Raw genomic sequence first — 16,586 nt, forward strand, 5'->3', positions numbered from 1 at the left:
CTCAACAGTACTTTATTGACAAATGCACAGGACTTCCCCCAACACACATACACACAACACACACACACACACACCACACACACACATACACACACCACACACACACACACCACACACACACACACACACACACACACACACACACACACACACGTCCCGTGATCAAATGCACACCTACCTCCTGTGAGATTGTACCCTCCCTGAGGACAGGCACCTTGTCCCTTATCTACATTTCTCTCTTGGAACATCTCCAAAGAAGCAGCTCCCACAGGAAGAGTGGGAAAGTTTAGGAAACCCCACTGTGTTTTACGAGCCTCACTCGCTACCTCCTTGTTCTCTCCCGAAACTTACACTGGTATTTATATAGCCTCGAACCTACCAATTACAGTGGGGAAGATCTGGGAACTGTTTAGGGTGGGTGTGAGTTCTTATGGATTTACCTTCTTCCATGGACTGCAGTTCACATGGTTACTCCAATAACTCTCACGGTGTGTGTGTGTGTGTGTGTGTGTGTGTGTGTGTGTGTGTGTGTGTGTGTGTATGCTCATATCAGGGGGCAACCTTGAGTGTTGTTCCTCACTAGCTCAGCAATTTCTTTTTGAGACAGTGTTTCCTGTTTGGCTTGGGACTTGCCAATTACTAGGGTGGTGGCTGTGGATCTGCCTTCCTCTGTCTCCCCAGTGCTGGATTTCAGGCAGGTACCACGGCATCCATGTTTTACATGGGATCAAACGCAGGTCCTCATACATGTTCAGAACCAAGCCCCTCCCTTCTCCTCTTCTCACAGTTTTACACTAGTCCTTACATCAGTCGACACATTTCCAGTTCAAGCTATCCCCAGGAATTTTCCAAAGTTGATTTAAAAAGAAAAACAACCCAATGTATTGAAGTTTCTGTGGGAAAGCTGGTGTGTGTATAAACTTTCCATTGTACATTGAAATTAAGGTATAAAAATATGACATTAAGTATTTTTACCTTACATTTTGCAGGAAGAAAACATATAAAATGATTTCATGAGCTCAGTTTGCTTTTTCCAGGTGGCTCAGAATAAATAAGTAGGCATGTCCTAAAATTGAAGTGAATTTATGGAGGGAGAGAGAGAGCAAGGAGACTTACAGAGACTGGACATCACAGGTCCTGATGTCACACAGGCTGTGGACATCACAGGTCCTGATGTCACAGAGACTGTGGGCATCACAAGGTCCTGATGTCACAGAGACTGTGGGCATCACAAGGTCCTGATGTCACAGAGACTGTGGGCATCACAGGTCCTGATGTCACAGCAGCTGTGGACATGACAGGTCCTGATGTCACACAGGCTGTGGGCATCACAAGGTCCTGATGTCACAGAGACTGTGGACATCACAGGTCCTGATGTCACAGACACTGTGGGCATCACAGGTCCTGATGTCAGAGAGACTGTGGACATCACAGGTCCTGATGTCACAGAGGCTGTGGGCATCACAAGGTCTGTTCTCATAGCCAAGTCCAGAGTCACAGATGCTGTGAAGACAAGTGGCTTGGATTTAGCATGCATTTTCTCTTTGAGACATAATCCCTCCCATGTATAAAACCCACCTGTGTCTGGTCAGAGACTCCAGTAGTCTACACATCAAAAGCTTCTTGCAGACAATTGGCACTTGTCAGTTAATAGAGCCTGTGTAACAGCAGATGGTGCCAGAGGTAGCAGCCTCTCCATTGATGCTAAAGACAGGCCTGGCAGGCCAGACTGGTTAACATTAAAGCAAGTGTAAGGACATCATGTCCCAAGTCATGTTCTTAACCTGTGTACATGTTGAGAAAACTAAACAATAGGTTCTACTTCAAAAATACAAAGAAAACAGAAAGAAGTTGAGTATAGTAGCACCAGCCCCCTTTATATTGTGGGATTTGGGGTCACTTGAAGTTCCAGGCTTGCAGAGCCCCCCTGCAACTGACTTAAGAGACAGCTCCAGTTTGTGGGTGATAATTGGCTGTGCATTGACTGTGGAAGCCATTTTGTGCTTGAGTATTGCTTTGTTAAGTTAGATATTTGATGTTTCGATCATTTTATTCACAGATGGCTGAAGAGGTTTCCCTGCTCTTGCAGAGGGTGTTTTCCAAAGATATTGACTCTGTGAAAGGAAGACAGTTGCCATGTTCACAAGAAGGAGGGAGTCTGGGAGCCGCTCACAGTTCAGGGTCCTGTGTTCCTGGCATCTGTGGTGGTTACTTCCTGTTTTCTAAACCATTTGGTCTGTTACAAAGCAAAAACAGCATGTCTGCCCAGCCTTTCTCTGTTTAGTTACTTACACTTTCTTGATGGCCAGTGCCGAGCAGTGAAGCATGTTGGCAGAGGAGCGGGGGTTGGGCATAGAAGCAGACTGGGCCTCCTACCCTGGACTCCAGGATGCTGGCTGGAACACAGACATAGTGTGTGGATTCCTAAGTGCTCTTAGAAGTGTGGTAACAATCGGGGAGAGAAAGAAGGCTCAGTTGGCGAAGTGTTTGCCATGCCTGAGGATCTAAGTTCAGATCTCCAGTACCCATGCAAAAAGTCATTTGAGACAACACAGGCTTTTAAACCCATTTTGGGGAGACAGCAGGAGGAACACTGGACCTTGCTGGCCAGCTAGTCTGGCCAGGCAGTGAACTCTCATGGAGTGAGAAATGGTGTCCCAAAAAGTAAGGTGAAGGGACAGATGAGAAGGGTCATCTGGGAGGCACTTTTGTCTTGAGCCTGGTGGCCTGAGTTCGACCCCTGGAATCCATGTAAAAGTAAGGGAGAGGGCCAATTTCACAACATTTTCTGACCTCCATACTCATGTGAATGTACACTATTGTGTGTGTGAGTGAACACACATAATAATAATTACAAATAAAATGTAAAGTGAAGTGTTAAGAGAAGCTTTCCTTGAGAGGAGCCTTCCCGCCCGCCTGGTTCTAGATCCGCATCAGTCCCAAATAAACACACAGGAGGCTATATTAATTATGAAGCTGTTGGCCTTGCTTGTCTCTTACTGGCTAGCTCTGACTTAAGTAATTACCCCATAATTGTTAATCTAAGTATGTCTCTTACCGGAGAAAAGTTCCGGGCTCCTACCCCATGGCGGTTACATGTTGACTCTCTTGTGTTTCTCCTTCACAGAATCCTCCTGGACTCCTAGCCCCACATATCTAGATTCCTATTGGCCAGACAGTGCTTTATTGACATATACACAGGAGTTCCCCAACAGTGAAGGATGATGGATCTCTCTCTCTCAGGCACACATACACATGTACAGTGACACACACATGCATGCACAGGTACACATACACTTGCACACACACAGACACACACAAATATTGAACAGTGGATTTTTACTTTGCAGGGTGGAGTAGAGTGTTAAGTATCTGCTCATTGCACAGGGAAAAAGGAGAGTTTTACATTTTCCATGTTGCCGTGAGTAGCTGACACAAACTAGTCCTTCCTGATGCATGAGCTGTCTCCAGCTGGAGGTTGGCACTGTGTTTCTTTAACCTACAATTAACTACCTTCTTCTGTAACACAGCCAGTAATAGGTATATCCTTTCTTGGATTAGCAATTTTTTTCTTACATGTTCATTCTTTCCATTTTCTTGACAGTATCTGTTTTTAGCGTAATAATTTTAAAGTTAGGTTACCAGGATAATCATTGATAATTGTCATGAACTAGCCATTCATTTATTATTCATTCATTCATTCATTCATTCACTCACTCACTCACTCACTCACTCACTCACTCACATGTATTTATTGAGAGTCTACTGTATGCCACTGTGGTAGACACAGCAACTTTATAGTGCTGTGATATCAGAGCTGGAGGGGCCAGGGGCAGAGGCCCAGAGCATCCCAGTTTTTCCGATGGGACTGTACAGAAGGTTGGTGCTGGAGCAGATGTGTGTCTTCAGTGGATGACTCAGAGTAGGCCATGGGGTCTCTGGCAGACCTGAGCGAAGGAAGGGAACATGAAGGAAACAGTTGGAAGGCACTCCAGTGAGCTCTGGGAGATTACTCACTGGAATGTCTACACACACGTCTTTATAGGGTGCACACGTATGTGAGGGAAACACTTACATGTGGGGTCACGTCTCAGAGTGAGTCTCTGGAGACCTCTAGTACATGCCTGTCATTTTGGGCAGCTTTCCTGTCTTCTCCTGCCTCTCTGTCAGTCACCACTGATCAGGCCTGGTGTGAATTGTGTGTGTGTGTGTGTGTGTGTGTGTGTGTGTGTGTGTGTAACTCACGGGTGAGTAGAGCAAGTTCAGGCAGCAGAAGGTAATGCGTGGGAGAATTGGGCATAGACGGGACCTCAGTCCTAACACAGCGGGGACAGCGGTTAGAGGCAGCTGCTGCCTGGGCACAGGGGGCACTGTCACCAGCCAGAGGAATGCTGGACCTGCAGAAAGCTGACTGAGAAGTTTTAGATAAAATGTGGGGCAGAATAGCTGGGCATGGTGGCTCACACCTTTAATCCCAGCACTGAGGAGGCTGAGGCAGGTTGATCTCTCTGAGTTTGAGGTCAGCTTGGTCTATATAGCAAGATCTAGGATGGCCAGGGCTACACACACACACACACACACACACACACACACACACACACACACACACACGAGGGAGTCAGGGGAGACAAAAAGATCGAAAACTCATAGATATGGTTGACGTGCTTGCCCAGCACATTCTGATGGTTACAGACTCAGGCTACAGGCTGTTTTCACTAATACCACCCATGGCTTCCCTCATATGATGCCCACTCACTGCTAGCCTACCTCAGTCCTGGCGATAGCTTGGTATGCTTAGAATTTTCCCAAGTAAATCCATTTATTTAGTAGGCACCACTCTTGCAAGCCACGTTTCTTCCTCCTCCTCCTCCTCCTCTTTTCCTCCTCCTCCTTTTTCCTCCTCCTCCTCCTCTTCTTCTTCTTCCTTCTTCTTCTTCTTCTTCTTCTTCTTCTTCTTCTTCTTCTTCTTCTTCTTCTTCTTCTTCCTTCTTCTTCTTCTTCTTCTTCTTCTTCTTCTTCTTCTTCTTCTTCTTCTTCTTCTTCTTCTTCTTCTTCTTCTTCTTCTTCTTCTTCTTCTTCTTCTTCTTCTTCTTCTTCTTCTTCTTCTTCTTCTTCTTCTTCTTCTTTGCCACATGGCAAGAGACAGTATTGAAATGTCTCCCAAAGAAACCTAACCATTGCTCCCCAGGAGAGCCAGGAGCTGCCAGGGCAACTGGAGGTCCCGGGGCCATCTGTGCTTGATGCCCCCAGAGAGTGTGGTGGGCTCTGTGGGGGAGCTGTTCTTCTTGTAGGTAAACGGCCTGCCCCGGTGGCACCGTGGTCGGTCACAGTGTGCTTGCTGCACACGCCAGAGCTTATGGCTGGCACCTGTTCCCCTCTTTACAGGGTGTGCTACAGAGGCCAGCATCTGTGATGCTCTCCTGGCCTCTGCTTCTCTGAGTGGGTACTGGGATTGCTGCCCAAGCTCTGTGGACACCCGCTGCTGTGGCAAGTGTCCACCACCCCTTTCCTTCTTCAAGTTAGGAGAAAACCAAACCCAATCTGAATCCCGAGTAGAAACAATTGTTTGCCCCCATAGACCACTTTATGCCAACATCCTCCTTTGTTTGGACTCTTCATGCACTTTAGAGAGTGTCTTTTTTAGAACACTCTGTCTGCAGGGACATCCGGGAAGCTCACCTGTTTATCCCCAGCTCTGGGAACAGGGTGTGGCTGTGTGTTGCCCAGTGGGATGCTGGCTGGCTTCACAACTAGGGCAAATCTGAGCTCAGGCTGTTTTGCTGAAGAGTTGATGCCCACTGCTGAGTCTTGTGTCTGTTCTCTGCAGACCGTGAAAGTTTGCTTTAATGCTGTGGTTACAAAAGCCAACCTACATGCGCCAGAGCTCTTGTTCAAAATGACTCAAGATCCAGGGAGAATTGTTTTAGTGCCTGCTGCTGGCCTGTGAGGTGATGGCTAACTGCTCCCTGTCTGCAGCTGTAGTTGTATATTTATCAGGGGTAGCTTGCCTATCATACACAAATATTTGTGTTGAGGCAGTCTTTGCACCCAATACAGCCCTCCTGAGACTTATGACTTTACTCTTGTTGACAAAGGATTTCTATTTCAACACAGCTGTTCTTAGGAATTTTTACCAGGAAGTCAAGTGGATCACATAAGCCACCATGTTATTAAATATTTTTGAGTCATGTCTTGCCAGTCAGGTGTACCCAAGACTCAGGTAATAGCACAGTGAAGTCAGTCAATATTTGTTTCACATTAATAAATTTCATGTGCATTATTTATTATAAAATCATTCAAAATATTTCCCTATTATTTATTTTACAACCAACCCCACTATTTCCCAAGTGTACCATTTCTCATGATGTGAATAAAACATGTATTTAAAAATATTTATTTCTTAGAATTATGTGTGTGTGAGGGTATGGACACATGAGTGCAGGCCTCTGTAGATAGAGGCCAGAAGAGGACACTGGTTCTCCTGGAACTGGAGTTAGGGTGTTTGTGAGCAGCAGTTGTGGGTGCTTGGCTCTGAACTCTGGTCCTCTCCAAGAGCATCAGATGTTCCTAACCACTGAGCAGTCTTGCATCTCCCTGAAGCTCACTGAGGTGGTCTTACTAGGAAGTCAACATCACTTAAAAGAGGACTGGGGTGGGGGTGGGGGCAAAGGTTTGAACTCACCATGTAGTTCAGACTGGCATCCAACTCAGAGTAGTCCCCTGCCCCAACATCTTGAGTACTGGGATTACGGGTGTGAACCACCACAGTCCATTCCAAAAAATGACCGGTTAAATAATCTGCAGGCTGTGTTACTCTGTGTCCTGTACAGTAACAGAGAGGGGCGCTCCCTGTTCAGATCCCCACACAACAAACGAGCAAGTCCCAGCTGCAGGTACAAACAGAATTGTGAAGATACAGAAGTGTGTAAAAAAAAGACATGTGAGTTTGCTTTTTTTTTTTTTTTAATTGTATCTGGGCAGTGGTAGCGCATGCCTTTAATTTCAACTTGGTAGATGGAAACAGACAGATCTCTGAGTTTGAAGCCAGCCTGGTGTACAGAGCTAGATCCGAGCATCTTGGGGGAAGCAAAAGTTTGTTTTGGCTCACGGTCTGAGCAGATGCAGTCCACAGCCGCAGAGAAGGCGTGGCAGCGGAAGGCTCCTTGGCAGGGGCGTGAGGCAGGCACTTGCTCTTATCTCCCAGATCATGGAGGGAGGTCAGGGCCTCTCAAGGGCCCACTTCCTGCAGTGGGCTCCACCTCCTAAAGGTTCTGCAATTTCCCAGAAGAGCATATCTCCGGGGAACCCACTGTTCAAACCCAGGAATCTGTGGGGTGCATCTTCCCATTAAACCCTAACAGGGAGAGAGTGTGTTGAATCTCCCTCCAGCCTGGGGAATCTGCAGTAACCAGATGAAACAAGCCAGGGGTGGGGGTCTTAGCTCCTAGATGGTTGGAGGAGGAGTGGGCACAAGATGTGTGTGTGTGGGAATATAGTACTCTGAAGGACACACCAAAAGTCCTCTTTATGTTGCGCTCAGCCCAAGGCAGAGCTACTGAGAATCTCCTCCTCCAGAGTTAGGTGTAACAATTCAGGTCAAAGAAAGAAGCAGCCGGCCCGGAAGCTGCACCCTTTGGGGATTCATGGAGTGGGTGGCGGAGCCTTGTGGATGCAGTTGTAGGATAACTGGGAAGAAACATTAAACCCAGGGGCAGGAAGGAAAGAGCAGCTGTCCCCGGAGAGACCCTGGAGGCTCAAAGCAGGCCAGCCTCCTCAAGTGTCCTCGAGAAAGACAATGTGAGGGACTGGAGGGGCGGGGTGGATTGGCATGAGGAACGCTGGAGAGGAGGCTGTTCCGATAGAGTTCAGGTGGCTTCAGAACCAGCGAGAGGAGAGCGAAGCTGGGGAGTACACACCAGGCAATGGCTGGAATGCAGATCTGGAGGGAAGGGAGCCGAGAAGGGTCACCATTACTGCCGCCTCTGGGAACAAACGGGCCATGTTACTAGTAATACCCAGGGTGCTGAGTGAATCCCAGAAGCTTCTGCTCACAAGCACACAGGCCTTTCCTCCTCCTGCAGCCTCAGTCCCCAGAGCCCTGACTCACTTAGGTGGACTGTGACTCCTCCTCTTCCCCCAGTTGCTATGCAACTTCTGACCCCTCCCTCTGTGGCCCTCCTGCTGCCACCATCTCTCCTGTGGCTTCTGCTGGGCCTGTGCAGGCGGCAGGCAGGGTGGCTCTTCTCACATGTACCTGGTCACTGAGGTCCAGCGCTCACACAAGCTTGGAAATTTAGCCCCTCCCCGTTCCGTTCTCAGAGGTTCTTGAACCAGCTTCTAGGATTGGTGAACAGGGTTAAGTGCCAGGGTGTCCCCCTGCCCTCCCCCTCCACTCCCCTGCCCTGCCTCCTCCTCCTCCTCCTCCTCCTTCTCCTCCTCCTCTTCTTCTTCTTTGAGTCAGGGTCTCAAGCTGTCCTTAAACTTGCTATGACTAAACTTTGGATTCTCCTGTCCCTTTTCCCCAAGTGCTGGTATTCCAGATGTGCACCCCACATCCAGCTTATGCAGTGAGGGGACGGAACCCAGGGCCTCATGAATGCTAGTACACTACCAGTCAGCTACACCCCAATTTCTGTCCTCTCTTCAGGCACAGAACCTGCTATCTTCTCCCGGGATCTCTGGAGCCTGTGCCCAAAAATGCCTTCTCCACTATTCCCTTGCCTTCTTGCTCTTAGGTGTACAACCAAGTCTGGGCCTATTTGCTGTCCCTGTGGAAGGTAAGCATGCTGGATGTCCCATGTCATTGTTCTTGGCGGCATGTTTTGATAATATCACCAGTTTCTCACTCTAAAATTAAACACTTGGCGGCATGTTTTGACAATATCACCAGGTCCTCACTCTAAAATTAAACACTTGCAGATGAGCAGCACTCCTAGGAGACCCTGGACTTTGACTCTATATCCTTGCTACTCAGAGCAGGGAGCAGTAATATCGGCTATGAGAAATGAAGATTCTGGGGCTGCCAGCGTGTGGTTAACAAGCTTCAGGTGATCTCTTTGCGCCCTGACATTCAGGAAGGCCTGGACTACATAGAATGCAGCAAATTGGAAATTAACCAGCAAGCTGTTGGTTTAATCATTAACATAGGCACTAAAGGAGGCAGTGTGTATGGGGTGGGGGGGGGACCAGCTGAGAGTGAGTGAGTTAGTCTAGGGAGAAGGGACAGGCATTTTGAAAGGTGCCAGGGACAGACCTTTAAAGTGAAGAAAGGTGCTCACTTAGAGATACTCCAGAAGCCAGGAATGGTGGCCCACATCTGTAATCCCAGCACTTGGGGAGGCAGAGGCAGGCAGATCTCTGTGAGTTTGAGGCCAGCCGGGTCTACAAATAGAGACATTATACAGAGAAACCCTGCCTCTGAAAAAAATACAAAATACACAAAAAATGAATTTGCTGTTTTAAAATAACCCTGTAATAGCCAACACAAAATAAATAAATAAAAAGTAACTGCATCTGATAGAGAATTATTAACTCGCTGTCCCTAGCAGGGAAATTCCCCTTAGAGTACTTTCCCGTTATCTGCTTTTCAGTTCTTGGTGATTTCCCCAGATTAATCACTGTAGGCTCCAGATTCGGTACTGAGACCATTCACTTAGCAGGCAGAGACGGAGGGGACTGGAAGAAATTTTCCTTCTTACTGAGTCGTTTGTTCTGGGCATTTTCCAGACACCATTTGGGAACAAACTCGTTCTACTCACTTGTGGATATCCAATCAGAGAAACATCTGTGAAGTCACATTTGATAATGCAAACACCCCAAGGAGAGTTTCCTAAATGAATTTTAAAAGCTGGAACATGGCCTCACAGTAAGCTGTGGAAACGCTACCATTCTGTAGGTGGGAAACCTAGCCAGCACCCAAATGATGGAAGCTGGAAACACTGACAAAGAAAACCAAAGTGCCGCACTGTGTTTTACACACTGTCGTCACTGGTGACACACCAAACTCTCCCGTGTGCCTCTAATCTATGTCCTCCAGCAACTGGGCGTAATTCTCCTCCTTCTTAAAAGTAATTCAAGTTTTATGTGTGTGGTTGTCTCCCCTGAGTCTATGTCTGTGCACCACATAGTGCCTGGTGTGGGAAGAGACTGACCCCCTAGAACTGGAGTTACAGGAGGTTGTAGGCCACCATATGGGTGCTGGGAATCAAACCTGGGTCCTTTTGCTTGTTTGAATTAGATATATGGGTTATGACTAAAAAATGGCCAGACAAAAGTAAACTCCCCTTGTGATTAAAAAATAAAAGACAGTGTAAAAACATTAGGCTCATGTTAGTTTTGTCTTGATTATATACTTGGTGATTGGCAGCTTGTCTTCTAAATATAAGTAGTGACAAATAATTAGAGAGGAAACTCAGTGTGATTGCCAGAGCTAGTCGCCACGGAATCATGTTATGTGAACTCATCTGAGTGGCATCAGCAGGTGATAGACATGGAGTTTGAAGTCAAACCAATCCCAGAGCATAATGTCACACCAAGCTGGTTTAGGTACTGGGCGTCCTTGTTCATACCAGTACTGGGGCATCCTAGGGGCTGTGAGCAGGATACTGGGTTATCCTACAAGAAGGCTTATGAACTTACATTTGTTGGATCTCTCTTTCAGTTATACATGAATGGCAAATTTATCCTACTGGACCACACTTAGCATCTCTTCTCTTTGACCCCGAGGTTTTTGTGTATCTGAGGGAAACTCAAGCTTGCAGGACACATTTTCTTTCAGAATGTGGAAAACCACTGGAAAACACATGCAGGCAGAGCAGGGCGCCAGCTCCCTCGGGGTGAATGAGACATTATGGCTGTTTGGCACTTCCTACTTTGCTTTCCAGTGCTGTGGTACACACCATGGCCAAAAGCAATTTGAGGAGGAGAGGGTTTATTTGGCTCACAGGTCCTGACTACAGTCCTTCACTGAAGGAAGTTGGGGCAGGGATGCAAACAGGAGCAGAGGCAGGGACCACGGGGGAACATTGCTCATTGGCTTGCTCCCAGGCTCACATTTAGCTGGTTTTCTTACACAGCCTATCTGCCTAGGGGTGGCACCTTCCACAGCAGGCTTGGGCCCTCCCATGTTAGTCAATTAAGAAAATGTCACCCAGACATGCTTATGGGCCAGTCTGATGAAGGCATTTCCTCAGTGAACTTTTGTCTTCCAAACTGACAGAATGACAGGCAGGCAGAAAAGCTGAAACTCGGAGGGATTGTAGGATGTTCCTGAATGCACTCAGCTAATGAGACTCAGGATTCGGTATTTAGTGGAGGTCTTCTGACTTCACATGCGATGCCTAGTTGTCCTTAACACACTTTCCTTGATGGTTTTTCCTTGTGGAAGATGAACGTCTGGTCACAAATTCTTTTCCCTCCAGTTGCAATCCATTCAGCAGGTCTGCTAGGTGATGATGCTTGGTGCTCAAAACAGTGACACTCTTATTTGTGGCAAAAAAGGGCTCAATGGTTGGTCTTGATTGTCAGCCTGAGAGGGTCTAGAGTCGCCTAGGAGACAAATCTATTCCCGTGTTCTCGAGGACATGGTCAGGCTAATTGAGGTGGGGTGGGGGTTGTGATCTGCAGGGACTGTGACAGTACCGCTCCATGGGCTGCGGTCATGACTGAAAAGCAGAACAGACTGGACACCAGCCTTCATCTCTTCCTGTTTTCTGACTATAGGAAGAATGTAACCAGCTTCCTCATCCTCCATCTTCCATGGTTTTCCCCAGCATGGTGGACTGTATCCCCAGCCCAAGTAAACCTTCCCTTCCTTAAGTCATCCTGACTTGTATTCTGTCACAGTTACAGGAAAAGCAACAATACAGTCACTAACACAGCTGCGTTTTCCCTGGGGCTCCCTAGTTCCTTGCTGAACCCAGAACTCTGGAGGCTCTGGTGTTGCTGGGAGGGTGAGGGACAGAGTTCTCTATCTTCCTTCAGACTTCCAGTGATCTGGGTGTCTAGGTAGTGAACCCGGCATAATGATGCTCTGCTGTAGAAACTGAACTGCTCTGTCTTTACATTCTGTTTGACTGTGTCCTGGGTTGTCTTCTTGGCTCAGAGGTGTGGTACCATCAGCTTGCTCTCCTCACGTCCTAGGATCCATGAAAGCTTTGGGCAGAGTCTTCTGAAAATGTTTAAATACAGCTATCCTGACATTCCATCCTCTTCCATCCAGGTCTGGGTTCAAGCTGCCCATCAGAAGACCCACATTACGCACTTCTAATGTTTGGGCGCTTGAGAATGCAGGTCCCATTATGGTGCACATCTCCATTATCCTAAGAAGTTGCTCTCCAGTGTGGAGGCCATCCAGTGCTTGTCCTGTTTCATGGGTACCACTTTACACCACCCTGATGCACCATCTAAGACCTCTCTCTGGGGTGGGGTCTTTCTAAGCCTCCTTCCATGATGAATGTCCACCTTCACCAGTGTGCTTATGGATTTTGTCTGCCTGATTGTCCTCAAGGACACTTCTGCAAAGCCCATGGATCTTGAAGGCAGGGCTGGGAATTTAGCTTCTCAGGGCTGTTTCAGAGTTTGCTATTTTCCCACTTCCAACACAGTTTTTCCCCAGTCGAGGCTTGTGTCATCCCTTGGTTTGACACTGTCATGTAGAGACTGATCATTTCTCCAAATGACTGGAATTTTCTGCCCCACCTTGAGTTTTGCCTTTATTTGTGGTAACCCCAGGACCACATGGACAACTTGCCCAACTTCATGACAGGGTCCTGGGCCCCTCTACTGGGGGCCCCACCCCATTTACTTCTGAGGGCTCAAGTCAACTCCTCTCCTTCTGATATTTGCCTTTGGTCTGCCTCTTGGCTTTCTGGGGGTGGTGTCTGATCCTAGCCAATATTTGGTCCTTTGAGCTACCCTGCCCTTTCTCTACTCCTACCTGGTAAAGCCCTTGTCTGGGATATTGGCTGCAATAACCATTCTCTGTTCGTAGACTTTGACTTCTCAACCAAGAATCTGATAGGTCTGAATCAAGGTCCTACCCTATATGAAAAGCATAAGAAAACAAATGTCTTTATTTTCTTCTGCTCTTCACTGGCCCTTCAAACAGACACATGCATTTCACAGTCACCAACCCTCATAAACCTTCTTCAGGTCCGCAATGCAGGGAGTTCAGGTCAGTGCTCCTGCTGCCTCCGATGGGGGGCAGGGTGACTGTGGGAAGTATAACAGGTGTCCGTAAATAGATCCCTCAACTGTAACTGTGATTGTCAAGCTCATAAATTCGAGGCATGTGGGAAGATCGGTGCCAGTTACTACTTGTCATCTGATCGACAATGTGCCTGGATAGAAATTGTCTCAGAACAGATTGTGTGTTATAATTAAAAAACAAAACACATTCTGTGTGGACTTGTGGGCCAAGCTGTCCATCCCCACATGAGTGAGGTTTCTGCTGCGGCTGATCCAAGTACATTTACAGGTGATCACTCTGAAAGCTTGAACAGTATAGTTACTTTAAGAATAGTTTTGTTTCATTTCAAAATATTTGTGTGTGTGTGTATGTGGGGTTGTGCAAATGTGATTCTCGGTATCCAAGAGCCAGAAGAAGGAACTGGATCCCCTGGAGCCGGAGTCACAGGTGGTTGTGAGCTGCCAGACGTGGGTGCTGGGAACTGAACTCTGGTCCTCGGCAAGACCAGTTTGAGCTCTTAATCACTGGGCCAGTTCTCCTGTCCCCTTGCTTTTAGCCTTTTAAAACTAATTTTATTATTATTTTATATGTATGGGTTTTTTTCCTTTGTGAAAATATGTACACCATATGCATGCCTGGTGGCCAAGGAGGTACATATATTGGATCCTCTAGAACAATATGTTGTGAGCCACTATAGGAATGCTGTCACTCCAGCGCCAAGAATCTCCTGGAAGGGCAGCCAGCACTCTTAACCACTGAGCCATCTCTCTAACCACACTTTTTTTTTCCTTTTTTGAGACAGCATCTCACTATGTATCTCTTACCTGGCCTGGAACTCACTCTGTAGATCAGGCTGGCTTTAACTCAACGAAATCCACCTGCCTCTGCCTCCCAAGTGCTATGATGAGAAGCCTGTGCTGATGGGCCTGACTGACTGGAGACAAGGTCTCATTTTGTATCCTGCTAGCCTGGAAGTCAGGCTCTAGCCTTTGTCTCACAGAAATTTTCCTGCCTTAGCATCGCCAGTGCTGGGGTTACAAGCTTGTGGTGCTGTACTGGCCTTTGTGTGTGTGTGTGTGTGTGTGTGTGTGTGTGTGTGTGTGTGTGTGTGTGTGTGCTGGGATAGAATAATCCAGGGATTTGTACATTGTACATGCTAATTACACTTTTATTACACTCAGATACATCTTATTTTTTAAATGAAGAGATAAACACATGTTTTGCAGCCGGGACGTGAAGCCCAGGTGCGCTCATGTGCTGGGCAACTGCTCTGTGACTGAGCTACATCTCCATTGCCGTCACCAGCCAAGCCTGATGAAGTCCAAAGGGTTCAAACCCCACCCTGACTAACCTCCTTTGTCCTTTTTCTGTTGCAGGCCACCGAGGCCCGAGTGACCAGTCTCTAAAATGCTTAAGCTCGAGGATTTCTGAGCGAAAGCTGCAAGCCTCCTGGCTGCCCGCGGGGCGAGGACCTCTGGAGAAACCAGGCCTGGGGACCCGCGGTGTCGTCATGCCCTTGTTCAGTCCTCAGAGTGGTCTTCACGCAGTCCGCGCTGAGCACAGCCCTCTGAAGCCCAGGGTGGTGACGGTGGTGAAGCTGGGGGGACAGCCCCTCCGCAAGGCCACCCTGCTCCTCAACAGGCGGTCGGTGCAGACCTTTGAGCAGCTACTAGCGGACATCTCTGAAGCCTTGGGCCTTCCCCGGTGGAAGAATGACCGCGTGCGCAAGCTGTTCACCCTCAAGGGCAGGGAAGTCAAGAGTGTGTCTGACTTCTTCAGGGAGGGTGATGCCTTCATAGCCATGGGCAAAGAGCCTCTGACCCTGAAGAGCATCCAGCTGGCTGTGGAGGAGCTGTATCCCAAGAACCGGGCCCTTGCCCTGGCCCCACACAGCCGAGCCCCCTCCCCAAGGCTGAGAAGCAGACTTCCCAGCAAACTTCAGAGAGGAGGCCACCGCTGTGGGGAGGCCGGGAGCTGTAGTGAGGCTGTGAGGAGCAGGGCAGTCACTAGGCCTCAGGGCAAGACCTCTGCAGAGCTGGCTCTGGAAGACAAGGTGAGGGCCCCGAAGACGTGGGTCAGAGCCAAGCAGGAGCCAGAACCTGGTGCCCTGCCACCACCCAGGGAGGCCACTCCGGAGGAGACTCCTGCCGGTGGGGAGAAGCACCTGGGGGTGGAGATTGAAAAGACCTCGGGGGAGATGGTCAGGTGTGAGAAGTGTAAGGGAGAGCGGGAGCTGCAGCTGGGCCTGCAGAGGGAGCAGCGTCCTCTGGGGATCAGTGAGCTGGACCTGGGGAGGGGTCACAAGTGGGATTCAGAGAAGCTGGTGAGGACCAAGAGCTGCAGGAGGGCTTCAGAGGCGAACTCCACGGATGGAGAGGAGGCCTGGAAGGCCGACAGCCATCGGAGCAGCCCCAGGGAGCCCCCTCAGGAGCTGAGGAGACCCAGCCACAGCTCAGACAAGAAAGAGAACAGAGGCTCGGAACCTCAGGAAAGCCACCCCCAAGGAGCAGCCAAGGGCCAGAAGGACCTCGCGGAAGGTCCCCCAGCCGTACCGGAGGGGAAAGACACCAGGCACACATGCAGGAACAAGCATGGCGGAGCCTGGCTGCTGAGGGAGCACCAGGCCGAACCCCCGCAGTTTCCCAGGACCCGAGGGGACGAGAAGGAAGCGGAGCATGAGAAGAAGCCAGGGGGGTCAGGAGGAAGGAGGATGGGGCTAGAAAAGGAGCCAAGGACGAAGCTGGAAGAGAGCAAGCCAGAACGGCCCAGTGGCCGGAAGCTGCGGCCGCTGGGCATCATCTCAGCGGATGTGGGGAAGCACTATGAAATCGGCCGCGTCATTGGGGACGGGAACTTTGCCATCGTGAAAGAGTGCAAGCACCGCGAGACCAAGCAGGCCTTCGCCATGAAGATTATCGACAAGTCCAAGCTGAAGGGTAAGGAGGACATAGTGGACAGCGAGATTTTAATCATTCAGAGTCTCAGTCATCCCAACATAGTGAAACTGCACGAGGTCTACGAAACCCAAGCAGAGATCTACCTGATCATGGAGTACGTTCAGGGAGGAGACCTCTTTGATGCCATCATAGAGAGTGTGAAGTTTCCAGAGCCCGATGCCGCACTCATGATCACAGACTTGTGCAAGGCCCTCGTCCACATGCACGACAAGAAGATCGTGCACCGGGATCTGAAACCGGAAAACCTTCTGGTAAGCCGGGAGTTTTGCTGTTGCAGGAGAGGGGTTATAAAATGCAGGATAGAATGAATAGCAGCTACTTCATGCTGTTACCTTTATGTTTGAGAGAATTATGCTATTTTAATGTGCTTTTTTCAGTATTTAAAACCTTGGTTATAGTTCCTAAATTGCTGAATCAACTTGTTTTGATTGTTCTAGAAA

At 48.6% G+C, this 16,586-nt stretch overlaps 1 protein-coding gene across 1 annotated transcript in view; it reads left to right on the forward strand.

Moving 5' to 3' along the window:
- Dclk3 (doublecortin like kinase 3) overlaps nt 1–16,586 on the forward strand; it is a 49,677-nt gene that overhangs the window by 12,752 nt on the left and 20,339 nt on the right. Inside the window, exon 2 of the mRNA XM_040740074.1 lies at nt 14,566–16,397. Coding sequence (XP_040596008.1) covers nt 14,566–16,397 — 1,832 coding nt within the window. The remainder of the gene's footprint in view (nt 1–14,565; nt 16,398–16,586) is intronic.

Source organism: Mesocricetus auratus, unplaced genomic scaffold (assembly GCF_017639785.1).
Source record: "Mesocricetus auratus isolate SY011 unplaced genomic scaffold, BCM_Maur_2.0 Super-Scaffold_100691, whole genome shotgun sequence".
Lineage (NCBI taxonomy): Eukaryota > Metazoa > Chordata > Mammalia > Rodentia > Cricetidae > Mesocricetus > Mesocricetus auratus.